General features: G+C 29.1%; 1 protein-coding gene across 6 annotated transcripts in view; it reads left to right on the top strand.

The window, feature by feature from the left end:
- The window catches only part of LOC149054259 (echinoderm microtubule-associated protein-like 2), a 56,477-nt gene that overhangs the window by 1,451 nt on the left and 33,079 nt on the right, over window positions 1–21,947 (top strand). For 2 of the 6 annotated variants that reach the window (XM_089230554.1, XM_089230551.1), the window contains exon 1: window positions 21,903–21,947. In XM_089230554.1, the coding sequence (XP_089086680.1) occupies window positions 21,911–21,947 (37 nt within the window). In that variant the 5' untranslated portion in view covers window positions 21,903–21,910. Of the gene's footprint in view, window positions 1–14,952; window positions 15,063–19,705; window positions 19,910–21,902 lie in introns of those variants that run through there. The other 4 variants (XM_089230550.1, XM_089230553.1, XM_089230552.1 and 1 more) reach the window with 4 other exon arrangements.

Genomic DNA, 21,947 nt, shown 5'->3' with positions numbered 1-21,947 from the left:
CTTAAAAAATACAAGATAGGTATATAAATACTTAAATATAATATAGATGTCTACATATGTCAAGTTTTGTGATAAGGTAATTCAGTACGTTCTAAAATAGTCAAATGGTATTATTTACATTTGTTTTAATACGTTATTTTGACGTACGTTGGCAAACTTGAGTGTTTGCGATATTTTAATGTTTAGTGAGATTAACATAAAATACGACAAATTATTTCGTAAAATACTAAAATCGTAATAAGAATAACAGTTAAAATTGTATTATTTAATCGTATTGTAAAGTATCATACTCGTATATATACCTAGACAGGATAGACACCTAGTTAACATTTATTACATGTAACCATGATGTAAGTACCTACGATTACTAAGACGGTGTGTTGTGTGCAGTGACTGTAGTATGCAACAGGTGTTTGTACATTTATTTTTTTGTTTACTTTTTACTTTTTAGGGTTGTTAAAAATATTTCCTTTTTGTCGAAACTACAATATTAGTTTCTATATTAAAATGGAACTTAAGTGACTTCTGTAAATTATTATTATTATTATTATTATTATTGGGAGACTATTATGGCAGTGCGATTTTTTTCTGGGTAATCAGTTTTTATAAATCTTTGGACCATATGTGATGGAATATCTGTCGTAAAAAACTACATTGAAATATTTACTTGGTATATTATTGTAGTTACACCCCACCCGCGTGATCTTTCATCATTATTATATTTTATCACCGGCTAATGCGGAGAAAACCATTGTGTTTCTTATTATTTAACCTGAAGTCAAACAAAATATAAATCGAGGCAACGAATCTTAATTTAAATTGTAGGCAGGTATACCATTCACCAAATGAGCGTGCCATAGTCTAAATAATTACGTCTGACAACGATGTTCGGCAGAAATTTCAAATAATGCGTTTTTTTCGTCAAAACACCTTAACATTGTGACATCCTTGACGGTAGAGTACCTATATTATTCATTTGAAAAAGTTGTGAAAAATTGATTAGAGTTTCGTCAACATGGTCGTTCGCGCATTGTGTCGATGCACCACATTGTATTTCATATTATATATAATACGAGGACTACTGGTTTTCAAAAGAACCGTATAAAATGAGTGGCGTCCTTCGATTATTGTCTAATAATAATGTAGTGCATATTATGATATATATATATAACATTTTTTTCGATCGCGCAGAAAGTGAGAGTGAAAAAACTTGATGAATAATATTATTACAGATACCTATACCCATCATTATTGTTATTGTTGTTGGCGTCTGGTGGTCGATGGGTTATCAGGTGTGTCCCAAAACTATCTTTATTTTTATAATATACCGGACGCACCTGCTGTGAGTCTAGAATTCAAAAAAAAAAAAAAGATGAAGAGAATAAGGTTTTTTTTTGTTGCGCCCTATAAACCTCCAGATAACATTCCAATAAGAAAATAAGAATAGTGTTTCTTATAGAATAATATTTAACTATATAAGCAAGTGAATATTTGTAAGTTGTCTGGTTTTAGATTATTAGGTACAAGCCATATAGGACTTAGTCAGGCTCTCAGGCTTGTAGTTAATTTTAATATGCCATATTACTATTATTTTTTTTATTGATTAATGCATTAATAAGATTATTTTTCACAAAATAGAGCTTTATTTCAGATTTAAAATTTACATATCGTAAACAAGGGTAAAGTAGACTTAGTTTTTGAAGCCAAAAAAATACAAAAGAGAGGAAAAAAGATACCTATGAAAGTTTGCTTTTCAGTTAATACGTACAAATTTCATGATATATTATGAACTCTTATTTTTGTTTTGTTATAAAGAATTTTTAAATTTTTAACAGTAACTATAACTTTAACTATATTTTCATAAAACAATTTATGATTCACCATAAAAAAGGGAAGGTATTTTATGATATAGAACAGCTGGTGATGCTAACGCATCATCTTCGAGCTGTATCATGCCCGTCTATTGACTGCTGTTTGACGATGTCAACAACGATGTGCCAAGGGGAAATGTTTACTTAAATACGGCGTGAATATTTATATATATATTATATGTGTTATGTGTATATACAATAAATAGTACAGTAAAGATGACGATTATATCATCCGTGAATATGATTGAACTTTAGTGGTTTGAAATGGAAATAAAAAAAATAAAAACGCTTTAATGATTAACCGACTACGGCGGCTACGGTGGTAGCCATGACCCGTTTTACCCTATCGGATCGACCGAAAGACAATATTATATTATATACGCACGGCGAGAAATTAGTTTAAGGCGTAGGTACACACCTCCACCCGCACCGCCACCGTCGTCGTACTTACGGTCGCTGCTTCAGTAGGTATGTAGACAGTAGTCACCAGCAGCCTGCAGTCGGATTCCTTTTTATCTATTATATACAAATATGGTACCGATATTCCACCTTCACCGCGCCATACTATATAGATATATATGTAAATAATATAAAATAACGTACGTGGCCTGTTTCTTAACGCGCGCGATCGTGCACGCAATGCGTACCTTATATTATTCATCGTCGTAAACTCGGTAAGGTCTGCATCATTGCATGACGACAAAATCTTTGCGTATCCTCGAACTTCCTCCACCCGCCATCATGGTGTATATACTAAGCGAGTCTTACATAACCTCGGGTTTTAAGTCGTATCTTAACACTATTTACTGTCATCTCGAACGTTCGCACTTAACCATATTCGTATATATGAATGGGCGTGCGTCACCGTAGTATTAGATTGCTGCAGTGTATGTATGGCTAGTGTATACAATATTATGTTATTTTAAAAATCAAATAATTTATGAATTTATGATAAAAGTTTTTATTATTGCTTAGAAGTTAATCAGTTTTTAACATTTTTTTGTATACTGAAAAATTTAAACCATAGTTTATTGAACAAGTTATAATTCTTGTCACATAGTTAAACTGATAGATAATACCTACTATAATTATGTTATTTTTTCTTCTTAAAAAGTGTTTTTTGGGACTTTGCTTTTATTATATGCCCTCTAAAAAGTGCCTATCCCCAGATTAAAGAGTATGCAAGCGCACATCCTGGATACACCATGCGTACACCCAGGCCCCCCACATCATAATTTTGATCCTGGTACAGAAGTAAATCCGGGCCCTAAACATTTTTTTACTATATATATTGAAGTAAGTAATTGTTTACATGAACGGTGGTCCCCTCGAAAGTCCAGGCTCTAGTACCATGGGCCCTTCCACCTCCCCATCCTTGTGGGGGCCCTGCGCACGCCTATTCATGATATTAATTTGTTTTATAATATTATTATTCAAACTTTTTAATTTTACTTATTCGAGATTATTGGCTATCGACAGGCCGACGACTCCTTTAAGCTATAGACCTATAATTAATGTTTATTATCCTTCTACTATTTTATTATGGTTGAGGTATAGTGTTTATACATTTTCTATTGTTTCGTCCGCCATTGCGCAATGTACCTATAGTATGTATAGTGTATACCTAATATATCCTAACTCTATCAGCATTCACGCGTTTTTTGTATAAATATAAATTATGACGAGACAAGCATACTTATCAAGACATGAGATTATATACTTATGCGTGTATGTCTGCAGTATAATATGTTTAGTACAGGTTCACGATAATAATAATAATGCTCGTATAAGATATTTCCATCACGCAGGAACGAAAGTGTGCTGCGCCGCGACCGGAATGATATGAGATCCTCCGTCGATCGTCATATTACGCGTACACGATTCAGGGGAACCTGTTTCCGCGAGCCGGGCGGACGGACGACGCCATTGTAAACAATTTTTTTTCGCCGTCCATCGGCGGCCGCGTCGACGACGACGACGGCCGCGGCAGACCGACGAGAATTTATGCCGCTCACCACCGGGGCACTCCTTGCGCCGCCGCCGCGTGTCGTGTTCATTAACCCAACCCCCTCCTATTTACTCATCACTCACTGCATTATGAATCTATATTATTATGAGCGGGGGCCATTGTCTTTTTTCGGTTTCGCACGTTTATGAGTAAAAACGTATATAAAACGAAGAATAATGAGAAACCTCCGATGCGGGCATCATCATCGTGATAATTATAATTGTATTTTATGTATCGGATATACTACTGTATACCTAGGTATGGGTTTAGGTATAGGTATTATGTAGATACAGAGCATAAAAAACAAACAATCTACGCGGTCGAAAAAGCGAAACTCTTCAGAATAACGTTCTCCAAATAGCTAATATACGTATATAAATATATATATATATATGCATCTTGCAGCTGCACGGTTACTGGTTACTGTAGGTGAGAGATGGGTGGAGGTGGCGTTATGTCATTATGACGGTAATAATAATCTTATTATAATATTCATACGGCGGTAGACGGTCACTCGGTGGATGGTATTGTACGGAATTTAATATTATAATACGTATGTAGTAACTAGTTAGTGGAAGTATCGTGCATAATTTTTTATACACTGCTGTTGCGAATAGTGATAAAAAGAAAATGTTTTAAAAGTGAAAACGCTACATTTTAATTACTGTGCAGTCGATTAAAAAAATTCGCGTATTCGCGTAATTGTATTGCGGCAGAAGCACAGGTATATATTATTATTGTTATATTATGTTATGCGATTATCGCGCACAGTTGCTCACGTTTCCGTCTTGTGATCGCACCGTATAAACCGCGACGATAAATTATTGATCACAGTTTTTTTTTTTAATGTTTGGTACCAATATACATAATACAGTAATGTGTTTGCTCGCGGAAAATAGAAAAACTATTAATAAGATCGAATAAATGCATTTCGATTCATTGTTCATCGTCGTCGTCATCCGACAGGTAGGCGTATAATGTTATTTTATTGGTATATAGTAATATAATGGTTATAGTAAAGTGGAAGTGGTAGTTTTGTCGTGATTGAATAGAGCGACAGGTGAATGGAATGATCATTTTATAAACCGGGAGGCCCATGACCGCTGGCGATATCACGTCTATTGTTCAATATTATTTTACTGAACATTGTCATTATTATGTATATATATATATTTTATTATTATTGCATTTCGATTAACTGGCAATTTTCTATTTAATAAAACGCACGGGCACCTGTTTCCACTATAACTTATTCCGCGTGTATATAAAAATGTTTACATATAGTACATACTACGACACTACGTACATGACATTAAATGTATCTAGAACCTATAGGTAGTGACAAAAATGTTATTCGATCGCGACGGCGAGTTTTTCCGTGTTTAGACCATCGATGGTTTAATTATTACGTGTACTGCAATTAGTGGTTTTGAAACCGGACAGACTTGAAATTATTGTAACAATCTCTTTCATTTACCAGTGGTGGCGATTAGGGGCACTCGGTAGGAACAGGTCACGAATATCTGAGCGTTTCATTATTCCCCAGAATCATTACTTTACTTATCCATTCTGTTCTAAATAATACGTCATATAAGTATAACTAATGAGAAGCTATGAGAATCGTTTTATTGGCCAAGTATTATTTATTCGATTTCATTTCCGATTACTTATTGTGTTTTCATTATTTTTGGAACAAAAAAAAAATTTTAGTGCCTGACTTCACTTTAATATGGCAAAATTGGAAACCTTGAAAATTAAAAATCATATGTGAAATCAATATCTATTTAATCATATTTCAGTTGGAATTTTTTTTTTAGTACTTTTTTCATTGAAATGTTTAGAATTGATCATGGAAACTTATAGTATAGACAGTTTAGATTGCCTGGTATTAGTTCTGAACATTTGTTTTTACGAGTTGTATAATTAAAACGCGATTTGATGCCTTGAAGGAGTGTACGATAATTTCAAAATTAAGATGATGACGGATATATGCTTATGTTCTGATTTATTCGTATGATGTTATATTAATATTATCATATTGATTTCAGATTGTGATACCCCAGGATGTAATATGTAGAAAAATCTTTTATTTATTTTAAATTAATAAATCGATTTATCAATTTTAATCACAATTTAAGGCAAATTAATAAATAATTATTACATTAAATGTAAGCTGCTATAACCAATAGCAACCATTTATAGACAAAAATGTCCATCGTAAATCTCAAAATTCTTTCTTAAATTTTTAATAAAAAAAAAAATGATGGTCTTTTATTGAGATAATAACAATCTTATCTCATGAATTAGACTAAATCATACATATTGATCATAATCTTATGCACATCGGTTGAATTATTTCGGAGTGTATCTGCGGACACATCCATTGTACACGACATTTTTATGTATATTAAGATATATTGGTATCAATTTATCATACTATGTTATGGTCTCTTCGGGATTTCGGTATTTTATAATAATTTATTTTTTAACATATTTTGTTATTATCAGCCATAAGACTAGTTATTGTTCTGATTCTATGGGTTCTTCAATTTATCAATTTGTTTAGAAAAGGATGTATACATGGTTATACATGTAATATAACTATACAAACGATTTGTTGTTTCTCATGTGATGTGTAGATACTTGTGTACAATGGCGATGCAAAAATAAGGTAACATTTACGCACGTACGTATAAATTAAATACACTTTGCACATTTATTGTGGTCATCCATGCCTGTTACCTATTTGTATGTAAAAACTATTTATTATGTCTTTCCTGGGTGGGTAGTCAATAGAAATATTGTGCATCTGTATGCTAGATAGTTCGTGTCACCACTGGATTTATGACTAACCTAACCTATAGATATAAGTTCCGTCTACTGTAAATTTTCCAATGAAATTATTTTACGACTGAGAAATCAAGAGGAACCAATCATTGTTATTTGTACGCATTTCAATGTTCCATAGAAATCTTAACAGGTATTAGATATCATATTTGTTTGTGTTGATATTTAATGGTTTATTTGTCTTCTAGGGTATAACATAATAATATGCCGGATATCATTTAGTTGACGTAATTGTCTGGAACAAATTCATAATTTTGGGTCATCTATTTCATGTTATTTTATTAAACAATAAAATGCATGTTTACTGTTCAAGTTCATGTACTTTACATTATGCATAAACCGCATTTGAAATAATACAATAAAAAACAGTTTCAGGTTTACTTGAATTGAGACATTTTAAAATAAATAAATTATTTCGTCTTATTGTCTTATTAGTCTGTTATGTTTTGATTAAATAATGTGAACAAAACAAATTTTATATTATTTATTTTTATTAGTGTACTTTATAGTAGGTAATATATAAATACAGTCTTCAGTAGGCAGTTAAAATAATACTACTCGTATCATACCTATCACCTATGATTGCTAGTAACAGTAATAACCAATATTATTTATTTACATTTATCTAAAATTATTATTTTTATTTTTGTTTATCGCTCAATTTTCAAATTAATGAAAAAAAAAGCTGGTAAGTCGTGTATGTCGCTCTGCTGTACAGTAGGTTACAAGTGGATTACTGTAATGGATGGAATTAAATTTGAATCCAATAATATTATATCATTGTATACAAAAAACGATTCTGAGCGAAGACGGTTTATCTGTCTAGGATATATTATAGATTATTAAAAATTTTCAAATCTTAGATTTAAAAGAAAAATTTTTATGAATTTCTAGTTTGAAATAATTTGCGAATTTTCGTGATTTTTACATATGATGTTGTCAAAATTCAAACTTTGAATGCTTGTAAAAAAAATGTGACTATGAATTTATTTTATTTTTCAACTGCTATAGTTAAAATGTGTTAGAAGCCTTGTATAATAATTTTCAAGCTTTTCTACCGAACAAATACATTTTTATCGATATTAATAGAAAAAAAACTAAAAAAGTTGAAAAATTAAAATGTCAGTAAACAGCTCAAAACAAATCTAAATATTTTGAAAATTTTATCAAATATATAAAACGCCTATATAAACATTCAGTGAAAATTTCAAGTATCTGCGGTAATTTGTTTTAGAGTTACACCAAAATAAGGAAATCGCTAAAAGTGAAAATCCAATGTTGTAAAAATTTAAATTTCAAATGCTCATAAAAATTTAATTTGATTTCCGGTGGAATTTTTATTTGTGATAAAGATTGAAAAACTTGTAAGTAATCTTGTATTAAATTTTTAAATCTTAGATTTAAAAAGAAAATTTTTTATGAATTTCTAGCTTAAAATAATTTGTGAATTTTCGTGATTTTTACGTATTTTGTCAAAATTCAAACTTTGAATGCTTATAAAAAAAAATTGTGACTATGAATTTCTTTTATTTTTCAACTGCTATTGTAACAATATGTTAAGAGCCTTGTATTAAATTTTCAAGCTTTTCTGCCTAACAAATAAATTTTTATCGATATTAATTTTAAAAAAACTAATAATGATCGAAAATTTGAAATGCCTATGAATAGTTCAACTTAAGTCGAAATTTTTTGAAAATTGCATGGTGGATAGAATATACTTATATAAACATTAGGTGAAAATTTCATGTATCTATGGTCATTCGTTTTAAAGTTACATAAAAAACCAAAATCGATTTTGTCGAAAAATTAGTGTGCGTAAAATTTCCCGTTTTTCCCTTAATTTTTAGTTTGTTTTTCTCAATTATTTAGAAAAGTATTAAGAATTTTTTACTTTTGACCCCCCAAAGTACCAACTAGATTCACTTTCTGATCGAACGAGGTACTGAAGTCAAAAATCGAAGCATTTTTACTGCTTCAAAACGTGATGACAGACACAAAAAAAAAAAAAAAAAAAACACATCATGGTAAAATCAATACATTCATCGCTCCGCTCAGAATCTAAAATAATCAAAAGTTCAATATCTCGATATTACTTTAATACAGCTAGTAAACTTTACTTGAGAAACGATTATGGATTTAATATTGTTTGTTGTTTCCCATTATATAGTTATAGACGTTATAGTACTTTATTGGTATAATAAGTCCGGTAGTGTGAGAATGGATTTTTTACCAAACAAAAATCATGTGAATTAGACTGTTTGAAAATTGAATACATAATGTTTTCTATTATTTACATTTTACACAGCAATTCAATTATTTTTCTTTAAGTTTGTGGAAGTTATTTTGCTTGTGCCAAATAAATTAATATTTAAAGTAAAACATTTTTTTTAAAATATATTATAATGTTTTAAACTTGTTTAAAAAAGCAACTATCGTATAGTGGAAACGAACTATAGGTACTGATTTTATAAGTTGTTTGCAATTGTTGAAATCTATACTAAATTATAATATTTTACTGTAATAATATTTATATTTATTCATTTATTACCTATATTGGACTATAGTCCACACATGCCATTTTAATTTTTAATTGAGATTTGAGACAATAAATATTGAAATTACCGATTTTACATCTCGAAAATTATAATGTACAACATGGGAAACAGTTGCTATTTGTTAACACGTTTATCTTTATTATTTATTACATAAATAATAAAATAAATAAAAAGTGATATTAGAAATGAGACCGGAGTGTAGTGCAGAATTATGTGTGTTTGTTGGTGACATTATTTATATTATATTGCATAACGATATAGATCTCCCGCAGTTTTTATTGTGGGATCGATTTAGGTCACATACTTGTGTTTGTACAACGACAACAATGATGCATATAGTGTTATTACAGATTGGCTTTTAACCCGAACCAGCTGTATATTGTGTTGGGGTTGGCTAGTTTAAGCGTTTGCCATTTTTTACTTAATACTAACAGATAATATAATGACGCCTTCTGCGCTGTGAACCGGTAAAATCATCTCTCGGCCCACTTTCCGTCAACGGATATCCGTTCGCTATTCTAATACATGGATCTATCTATTTATATTTATAAATAAAATCCACACAAAAGACACTGATGGTAATTGTTGGATCGTTTTACTCGGGTCCGTCGGCCGTATGACCCACAGTCCATATGTAACCTAACCTGAAACACAAAATAAAGCGTCGTGCGCTCGCCGTATGTTGTATAGCTCAGGAATATTAAGTCATGCATGTAGACAAACACATCTAACTGGAGAGTTTTGTCGTATAGAAGTCGACTAAAACGACAATCTGCAGTTGCCTATTTGTTATGTATGAATCATGAATGTTTATATTATTATGCGTTATGTTTATGTAGGTACTATCTATTTTGTATGTAAAGCCAATTGGACAGTAGGTATCTAAATATCCTACTCGTCATTTTTAAGTTGTTCAGCTGTAAATTATTCATAATTTTGTTTTGTGTGATTTAGAAGTGTGTTATGTTAGTTAAGTTAGTGAATTGGTTATGTTAATTAGAAAGAGTATATCTACTTTTTGAGTTTTATCATAATATATATTATACATGAATAATTTACTAATGAAGTATGTAAGTAAGTAATAACCCATGTACCTATATTTAGGATGGTTGTATGTTGTATCTTTAAGATGACTGAGAAATGAGTTTATGTATAGAAGTATGCTTATAGAATTCAATGGTTGTAGGTATGTATTTCCAAGACATGATTATGAATACGAGTTTAGGTAGTAAATATCGTAAATTAGTAACTATCGACAAGTCAAGTTTAGTACGTTATATTTGCTCAAAACCATATTTGAGATAAAATAAAATGTATAACATAATTGCCATTTATTGTACAGTAAAAATATATTTTAAGGGTGAATTATCTTCTACTGTGTATAATAGTTTAAAATTTCCTAGCTATAACTAAATCTAGTCATATTATATGGATATTTAGGATTGAATATTTATAATTTAGAAGTCATGTCTTGTCTTTCGTTTTAATAACGGTATTGAAATCTACGTTATAGACTATTGAGATTCCACTGTGATCCATTAATATATTCTCCTGATCATTATACGATTGCTCTGTAACCGTTTACAACAAACAAAATGTTTTTGGCTGTGTAATTTTCAAATGACATTGTTTTGTGAAGTTCTGTTCTGAACTGTTTCCACTTTTGAAGCTTAGTGTAACGGGTTAAATCGGGTAGCAGTTGTTGTTGGATTGAAAGAAAAATTGAGACATGGTTGTTTTTTGTCAAGGGATCTTATTAATATCTCTATAGAATGACTAGGTATTAAGTATACTAAAAAAATTGTTTTTGCAAGTTACACAGCTGAAAATCAGTCAGCATATTTTTTGCAATCTAGGTTTACAGTCGAGTGTTTACAGTATTTCTTGTTAGTTGAACATTCTTTCTATACCTACCTACTCCAGTTGTATGTCAATATTAGGTACCTAAATATATATTTTAGTACTATAACAAATGATATTGTTTACATAGATATCTACTATATTTTGATTTGGTTTGAGTGGCGAAGTAAAAAAAACATTCCATTTGACATTATGTAAATTAAATAAAAAAGATTTTTGTTGATCTTTATGGTAAGTTGGTAAATGTGTTTTATGAAGTAATGTTTAAATATTTTTACAATGATAAATTATACGTTTCAGACCTCTCAAAATTCCAACGTCCCACAATCACACAATAATATACTTAACTTTGAAGTACAAAAAATATGATCAATATACTTGTATTAACAACTTTTTCAAAAGATTATGATTTTATTAGAACTTGTTATTTTTTGTCAATCATGTATTTATTTTATATTATTTATAATCTATATTAAACATGCCGGGAATTAAGAATCAAATGAAAACAGATTTAATTGTATATTTGTATTACTTATTTTAGTTTCAAAGGTAGAAAAATATGATCACAAGTGTCAAATACTTTATTATTTTAGTAGGTATCGAAAATTATTCATATATAAAAAATTTAAAGCTGGTTATTCGTAATAAATATGAATTTATACACTTGTATTTTAACCCTTTTTATTAGATCACTACAGTATACATATTTATTAAAATACTTGTATATTAGTATTGATAAAATATTTATGTGAAGTAAGTAATTAAGTGGAGTGTTTACTACATTTAAATATTTTGTTTAAATAGTATAAGATATTTATAAATTTAATTTAATTTTAAATTACAAGGTATTTTAATATTAGGTATTCATAATTTACCACCATTGCATAAATTATTTATATTTGAAGAAAAATTTATTTGTGTAAAATAATTAAAATAGTTGCATTTGAATTTCGATTAGATAATCGTGGATTTATCTATACGTATCTATATTTAATTATTATAAATCGATTTAAATATTAAACCATAATATTATTGTTGCCTAATTATTTTATCGAGCAATTAAATTAATTTCTGTATAAAATTGCTTTATATGTGGTATACTAAGATGCATTGCTACCATATAATTTACAATTTTCATATTACTTCATATATTGTGCATGTACCTACATTAATGTTATTAAACTGCAGACAAGATTTTCATTCAGGTGTTTTTTTCTTAGCTTCACTAAGCATGAAATCGCTTTTCATTATTTTTGACATACATTCTGAATATTGCGTAAGTTATTATTTTCTTGATATAAAAAAAAACACAACGCGGTGTGTGATTGAATAATTATTGAAATATTGCCGACTACCTACGTTCAAGTCATTAAATAATTATTATTAATAACTCGGTAGGTAGTCAGTGGTAATTTTTTTCAATTACAGCTATTATTATTAGTTGTTTGATTACTTTTTATTTAAATTCCTGTACCTTTTTTAAAAATCATTTTCTTAAGGCTTCAACAACTATAGTTATTAGTAATTTTATTACTTGTTAGTTTATTTTAAAATTAAGTTGTAAATCAAATTGCATTAGTAATAATTTTTTAGCATATCAAGAAAATTTATATTTACTAAACTACATTAGTTTAATTAAAATATTTAGTAGGATTTATTTTATAGGCTATGTTTTTGTAGTTGGTTTTTCTTCTATGGAGGGTCATGAATCATTATTTTAAATAAGAAGTTAAATAATTTATGTAGTCATCTTGGTTTCAATATATTGCCATCAATCAATACAGGTCTTGGTTTTTCGAAAAAAATTTAGCGGATGTACTGATAATTTTTTTACATTGTGGAATGTATATAAATGTAATACAATTGAAGGAATAATTGTAAGTTATTATTTTTAAAAAAAAAATGTTCTTTGATAGTTCAAGTTTTTTTTTATCAACGATGCATGTTAGGGATTAAATTTTGATTGGATTTTAAGGTTTTTGATTAGGCTATTATTTCCAGTTCCTTTTTTTCTTTTGCATAAATAAATAAACCATATTTTACATTTACATAATAACCTTTTAAGTATTTAAATTTTAAATAATGAACATATTCCTATATGAATATGAAGATAAGAATACAATAATACACAACACACACACACACACACACACATAGTTTGATGAAGTGAACACCGGATCTATATAGTGAAAGTAAAAAAATGCATTTATATGGAGTGTTATTTTTTGTTTGTTTGTATAAACCGCACTGGTGGTTCGTGTTTATTCAGCTTTTGTTTTCCTTTCAATCAGCTTTATAATGTCGATTCTATGCAGACGGATGTTTAATGGCTCAAGTTAGTTTATATTTCTAAATATCTTATACGTAGTGACTTTCAAATATTAAAATATGTTTGCTGCTACCACATAAATGCAGTAATGGATGTCGACCTTAACATTATCGATTTGTTAAAGACTGTGTTTAAATGCAATCAGTTATAGAACTATTGCTTAAAATAAAAATATTTTATAAAATATATTAATTAACATTTTACTATGAAGATTTTTTTATTCAAACTTACTAAACACACCTTTTTTTATTCTCTACATAATTTATTTCATTATGTGGGTCACTCCACATGCTTGTACAATTGTACATAAGTCGTTCTGTATCGAGCCCATTGGAATATTGATCACGCAAGAATTCCTACTTAATTTACTTCCGGGTGCGTACAAATACAATAGTATGTTTTAATATACCAATTAAATATTTTTTTTATGAAGTCATCACTGTGATCTATCATGTTGCATTTGATTTTGTATTTTTCGAATTTATATGCAATCTTTTGGAATAATTATAATTTATATTAGAAATGCATATATTTATTTAAAATTAAATAATATATTGGCATATTGTATAATGTATAAATGTATAATATGACCATGAGTTATTCTAATTAACTAACAATTATTGTAAAGATTCCTAACCATATTAATGCAAGTCTGGCCGTTTAGATAAACTTAATATTATATTTTTGTTTTACAATCATTTTTATCGATTATTATTTGTATTAATACGAGTATTACCGCGATATCAATATATCATTATTTAGATGGATAGTGCCTATAATCCATAACTAGAAAAACCTGTACGTTATTTTTGGTCGACATGATTTTAATAGCTGTTTTGTAACTGAAAATAGTTGTATTTTATATAGGTAAATGAAAATTGAGGACGTCTTGTTATAAGGATTGAGGTATGACTAGCATAAAAATACAAATTAAGTATTTTCAAACTTATCTGTGAGTTGTATGTAATAATTACACTGAAGTTATTTCATATTAAAAACATTTGTTTTATACTATTTACATTTCTAGTGCAACATATAACTTGTTATGAATTATTAATGTATATATTTTATATTATATTATCGATGAATATCATGATAGCGGTTTATATTGAAAATTGTTATTGCATTAAAATAGGTGGATAAATAAAATGTTTTTTTCCATAATTTTTATTATTTATTAGTAAGAAGTCAAACTATTTAGATTTAAGTCTATTATAAAAAATACTTATTTCTAATATACATATACATGTATTTTATTTTATTTTAATGTGTCCTATACTTAGAGAAATTTTCACCCAATTGAAAAATTGATAGTTTATAAACACAAAATTTAGTATATTCCATTGTATCTAGAAAATTGCATCCTTAACTGAATATTTTATTGTGAACGAATGTTAGTTTAATTCATTTGTGATATATTTTTATTTAAAGTTTTTATAAATCATTTTTCGTGTTAATTTTAATTGGTATTATTTTTTTCAGATTAACAAAATGAAGTTATCGAATCAGATAAAATCATAGTTTCAAACAAGTCTCTAATATGCGAATCAATGGCGCTGAATCACTGTCATCGTCTTCAAAATCTGAAGCCGGTGAGTTTATTGAAAATAAACTATTTAGTATTAATCAATTTTAATTTAAATCAATCTATTAATTATCTCGATAACTCAAATTAGTTGAGTTTAAAATATTTATTTATTTTTACCGAAATTAGTCTTAGTAGGAATTCAACGTGAAAATTAATATTTATTACTCAATTATCTTCTGGGTTAAAGTGAATAACAAAATAAAGTTAATTAAATTTTACCGGCGCCAATTTAATCGCAAGGCTTGGAGTAATCTTATAGTGTATTGAAATGTATTTTTAAAACGTCTTAAAGTGTATAATAATGTTGTGAAATAAGATATAATTGAATAATATTATTTTGTTGTGTTATAACTATTATAAGTTTAGCAATGTGTTTTTGTCGAAAACATTTTTCCCATCAGAGCAGGATTTTATAAATATTATACTCTATTATACCGTCATTAAGTAATTAAATCAAATCTAAGATTGAATTTTATAGATTGAGATAAGATAAATGCAAGTCGCAGTGTAGTCGTGTAGATTTTAATTGCCATAGCTCATCACGTCCGTGGTCCGTCCTAACTTTAATGTGTGTATTGTGTATACGTCGAACAAGTGGGCAGTACATACTGTTATAAGTCGTCACGACTTTTTGAGAAAGTCTATTGCTAGTTAATTTGAAAAATGCACTTATAAATTATAATAATAAGTTCATGGGCCTCTCGATCAAAATAATTTGTCGCCGATGAACAGCTTGTTGATGTTTTAGTGTCGTTGTGTCTGTAACATTGCGATGTCCGCAATATAAATAGGTAATAGCATTGATTATAAATACTAGTATTTACTATTTAATCAATGGCATTAGATACCCACATAATATTATTATAAAAAGGCCGGACACCTAGCTTACTATTATATAAAAACAACCGCGATCGACGCGAAATGACCAAACGGCGACAATAAAAATAGTTGAATTTCGTTTTGAAAACCAATTTTCGCCGTCATCATGTCGTGGTCATTGTTATCCCCGATCGTATGTTATTATGTTATAACACTATACAATACATTTCGGGCATCGTCCCCGCCGGCGGCGCATATAAAATAGTTTTCATTTATTATGTTTGTCTGGAACGCCGTCGACAAACTTACATCATTTAGGCAGATCATATTTTATACACGCGATAACAATATAATACGCATATATACATGACGTGTAATATACCCACTGAGGTTGTGTTAACGACACTTTATATCTCGTTTGCCGTGTATGCTGGCACTAGATTTCTTTGAAGGCCGTGGGAAATCCATAAGAACCAGCGCTCGGTCGTCGTCGTCGATTGCCGGTCCTATTTACTGATCGTTGGTCCCGGTTGTGTTCGTAATGTAAACTATTACCGTGGTATAGGTATGTCGATTATTCCTATGTTTCTATTCACTTATGCGTTATGCTCTGCAGTTTGTATATATATATAATATATACATACTGCAGTATATGACGTGCATGTGCATGTGCGTCTCTCGTTCCCATCATATTGTCCAAAATCCTCTTAATAGTGTATTTTATATCCCTATGTGAATGGTGAATGCACTAACGGAAAAATAAACTTTTAAAACTTATATACGTATTATAAAATATTGTATCTATTTCGAATGTGTTATCCGACAATTTATTATACAGAATAGTATCAAAAAGCTTTTGAAAATATTAACTATATTATAGTTGTGATAGTACCTAAATGTATGTCCTGTAAATAAAAATATTATGTATGTATCCCCTAGTTATACACGTTATATCCGTAATATCACATACACACTAAGTATTTACGTCCACCCTGTGTGTTTAGTGGGCCGGTGAACCACAGCAACTAACTGAACTAACAAGTATGACGTTCGATTGTTTTTATGTTTATATATATTATCATTATGTACATTGTACATACACCGCATCAGTGACCGGTGAACGGGGTCGGGTACCACTCTATTCGAATGCCAAAATAACTATACCTACTGGCGAAAGCGAATGCGCCGATGATGTTGGTGAGTCAAGTTGGGGTGGGTGGAGTAAAATAAGCACGAAAAAACACCAAACATTTTCACTGCGACGTCACATACGGTGGTCATTATATATATCTGCGGTGGCGGTCTCCCATCCACCGGAGTGTACATCCGATCGTCCATCGTGATAATAATTTTATATTATACAGGATGTGTGTCGACCTTGACACTCCTGCGCCGCGGCCGAGTTCCGGACGACGTCATACGGTGGGCATCACAATATTATACCAATGGCCAGTTGACGACGATATTTTTTGTTTTATTCATTATTACGGGAAACAGTACCTATACTTTTTTTTACATCATTATTTTTTACTCGAAACCATTTGAAACGATATTACGTGTTGTCGTTTCCGCGTTTGTGACGCCGATGCGTGTACAATTCGCAACCAGTTCGAATTGTTCGATTGTAATATGTACCTAATAATATAATATGTGTGGGTACTATGGTTAGTACAACCGGTAGGGCCGCGGGTCCATCGTGAACCGAGATTTTTACTCCGACATGCGAATAATTTTATTTTTATTTTTACCGTAATATTGTTTTATACATATTATATTTATATATCTACTTTTAAAGTGTTTCGATCTATCCGCGATTCTAAAATTCTTTCAGTCGTCTGATAAAACTCGTTTGAGTAGACTGACCGATGTTGTGATATATATATATTATACCGAGGTATAGTCTAACTCTGACTGGAGAGATGCAGACGTTACGTTTATAATATTTCTAATATTATTACATCAATATAATTAAATATGTTCTTCGTTTTGCATATATTGTGTTATATATTATGCAATTATTATAGTTTGTTTTCATCAAAATTGTCATTGTTTTTCCGTTTCCATGTCTGTAAAAAATTGTGAAACCCAGATAGTGTGTCTTTAGAATTAAATAGCAGCGCGTAAGTACAGATGATATATGCATGTTCGTATTTCTCGGTAATGATTGTGTTGGACTATGTTGATATCATTTGAGATTTAAACATCAGTAATATTATGTAGGTACCAGAGGTAACCTATTATATTATTCTAAAATATAAACTCATCAGTTTTTTTCCAGCTATTAAGCTGATTAATCGTGTAAGTAATAACTTATTGTTCCGCAATTATTATTGCCACGGTGACTAAGCAAATTTCTTTATATTCAAATAGGTGTACATTTTTAATACTTTTAATTCATAACTAATTTTCTTTCTTAGGTGATCATTTATTAATTTGTAATCGACATTATTATCATTTAAGTATTTATATAAAATCAGACCATCACCTTTATTATTAAATACAGAAAGTGACAAGTGACGTCGGGACATAAAACATAATTGTCAACATAATTATATTTAAAAATATTTAACTATCAGAGATAAAATTATTTTTACTGATCTATATTATAAAAAATAACTTATAAATTATGAGCAATATTTCAATATCATAGTAACGGAAAATGTATGCAACGGTCTGATTTTTATATTATTCATTTATATTTTCGTTTAAGTTATTGAATTTTTTAATAAACCATATAGGATTGGTTTTTAAACTTAATAATTTTTTGCAGGCTGCAATTATTTAAAAATTAATTAGTACATTTATCAATTTATGCAATATTGAAATCCATTTATATTGTTGCGTTATTGTTTATCAGAAATAAGTTAGCTACGTTTTTATTTTTTACTTTTAAATAATCATTGTACCTACTGCAATAAATAAATCTTGTCCAACTTGGCGTTTCGGTCCATGAATTTCGTGAGAAAATAAAGATGTTTAACCTTGGAAATTGAAACTATATAAGTCATTGAAACAATATCATAAAAGTTAAGTGTGGAATTATGAAAGGTTGTAAAAATAAGAAATTTTTTTAGCGTTATTATGTTATTAAAATTCGTTTTGTTTGGTAAAATATTTACAATAATCCACTAAAATGTACCTATTTTGACGTTGTATTGTATATAGGTACCTATTGGCTATTACCTATTGACATTGACTCATAATCTTTCAATATGATGTGGACTGGAATTGTTATTTAATAAATTTTTATCAAGCTTGCAATTAATCTTTTAATAATAAATAATAATAATAATAATTATTATTATTATTTAATAGTCACAAGAGGGGTATTAATTTCATCATTATATTTATTTTAAAATCGTTTTCAGTGTTAAAATATTCTGAAAAATAATTCCATTTTAAATGAGAAAAAAAATGTTTTTCATGTTTAAAAAAACGCAAACAATTAGAGAACTATTCTACTTTTTATCTAGTATAACAGTTTTATGTCTTGTTGAATTGGGCATTTTCAATAATTTCTTACAAAAATGTATTGGTGGATTTTTAAATAATGTAATTTTTAAACCAAACAAATCTTAAAAATTATAATATTGTTTAATTATCTAGACAGATGATTCAGACTTGTGTGTACCCGATTTCGAATAAGGACCCCCGGTATGTGGTAACACTGCCCGTAAACATATATCGATTGACCCTCGTGGTCACCCCTCGAGAGCTGCGTTCCAAGAGGAGTGTGTTCACACAGCTGCAACGACTGCAACGACGTGGTTGCCGTTGTGTTTGAAATCAAACGTCGGCCAAGTATGTCGTGTGTATCTAGTCGCTGCGTGGTAGTTATAAGTACATAAATTATTTAATTTTTTCCATTCTCGTTGACATGTATACTTCGTATTTTTGTACAAATTACCATCGTTTCATTACATATCGTAAATTAATATACAGTGTAGGCAAATCGAGCCAATGCGTGTAGTTATTATCGGATAGATGATTTTTGATAATATGGTTTTACGTGCGACAGAGTTATTTCCATAAGTAAGTCTGTTCTTGAGATTTCTTTTGGCGGTGTACTAAGTCGAGATAAGTTTTGGATCTGTAAAATATTCTATACAGAATTTTTTTAATCTTTTTTTACGTTTGTGTTGTGGAACATTCTCCACTCGTAGTAGTAGTCTTTCACTTTAGTATTACAGAATATTACAAGTTGGACACCTACAATTATTTACGTAGGCTTAACGTACGACTTCCAGACGAAACGAATCCTGGAGATCCTATTTATATGTACTACCTTCGGTCGTCAACCTTGCTGGATGTGTTTTCCAAATTTAGCATTTGCCACTGCGTACTCGGTAGCTATTTGTTTTACACATTCGCTTACCTAGCCACATTGTACATCGGTTCGAAAAATACACTCTTTTATGCATTTTATTTCACAAACCTTACTCCATCGATAGTTATTTATTGATGTTGTGATAACGTTTAAACTTTTAATCGTTCAACTCTGGTTCATTATATTTTTTTACGTAGTTTTCTGTTTTCTTTGACACGATTGACTTTGATTTTTGATGTTCTAAACTTTATAAATATCAAGTATTTCCGGTTAGTTTTATTCATCAACCTGAAATTAAATATCGATGTCATTATATACATCAAAAGTTTTGAGTATCGGTACTAATAATTATAATTAAAATAATACATTTTTGTTCTGTTTGTGTATATAGTTAAATTAGGAAAAATATGGTATAGGTATTAATTATTACTTTTCTACAATTTATAATGCATTAATATCCGACCATTTCCCACTATTCAGTAAAAGTAAATTATAATATTCGTAATGGAAATTAAAATCTAAAGAAAATCAATGGGTAATTGTTTTTTGATCATATTAATTATTATTTTTCTTCGAGTAAAATATTTTAAAATGTCTTTAAATTCATTCACATGCTAAATTATTAATCAGTATTTCAGTTACTTTCTTATTAACCAATGACGGACGCACAAATTTTAATCATTTCAGGAGGAAATGTATACTTGAATAAATTTGATTATACATAAACGTGCCCATGTATTAAGTATATTATAATACCTAATAGAGTATACATAATATTTTTTGTATTTTAAACATATTACATTTTATAATTTAGGTAGGCAACTAAATATTAATTCCTAGTTGGTATAATGTTAATGTTATGTGTACCTACCTGTATATACTTCCAGTTTTGACTACGGACATGAAATAATTATTTTAATTGGTCTACAATTGTACATGCTATTTTATGTATTATAATAGCAATAATTATATTTTTTCCGTCGCATGCATACTTTGAGCTTAATATTTTAAATATAAATTTGTTTATTCTTAAATTTTCAATTTTCAATTTATAGTTAATATTATTATTTATATATTTATTTAGGTATATTAATAAATTGTGTATTATGTATAATAATATTTTCTAATTTTTCTCTACATATTTTCAATTGATTGACATTTTTGTATGTATTAAAAATATTATTATGAGTCCTATTTATGAACGACTAGAATTATATTAACTTTTTATTTAATATGCTGGTATAGGTATAGTGATAGCAGATAGCATATTGCGAACTTAGATTAAAAGAAAATACATTTTTTATTTATTGACGCTGTATTATTGATTTTTTTTTTAAATTGAATTGAATTGACATACATACAATTAAGTTGAGGTACACCACAATTTAAGTGGTTTCCGCGAGTTTCATACACTATAATAGTTCGAAGTTACTCTAAGTTATATTAATTACTCAACTATTCGCTCACCTTATTAGAACACGCGATTATCCTTATTGCGTGCTCTATGCGCATTATTCATGTTTGACATATTCATCATCATTCATCCCCCAATAGTTTGACTACTTTTTTTACCCAAGAACAAAAAACTTTAAACCGTAATTAAAAAGAAAATAATAATAATTTGTATAAAATATATTAATATGATTGAATGGAAACGGCTGAATGTAGCTGAAAATATAATTTCAAAAATAATTTCAGTTACCGACATGCAGACTGTAACGGCTAAGGTGCAATTGGCTTGGA

Source organism: Diuraphis noxia, unplaced genomic scaffold (genome assembly GCF_037042655.1).
Source record: "Diuraphis noxia isolate RWA-SAM2 unplaced genomic scaffold, SU_Dnox_SAM2 contig0009, whole genome shotgun sequence".
NCBI classification, from domain to species: domain Eukaryota; kingdom Metazoa; phylum Arthropoda; class Insecta; order Hemiptera; family Aphididae; genus Diuraphis; species Diuraphis noxia.
This window is presented reverse-complemented; position numbering and strand designations above follow the sequence as displayed.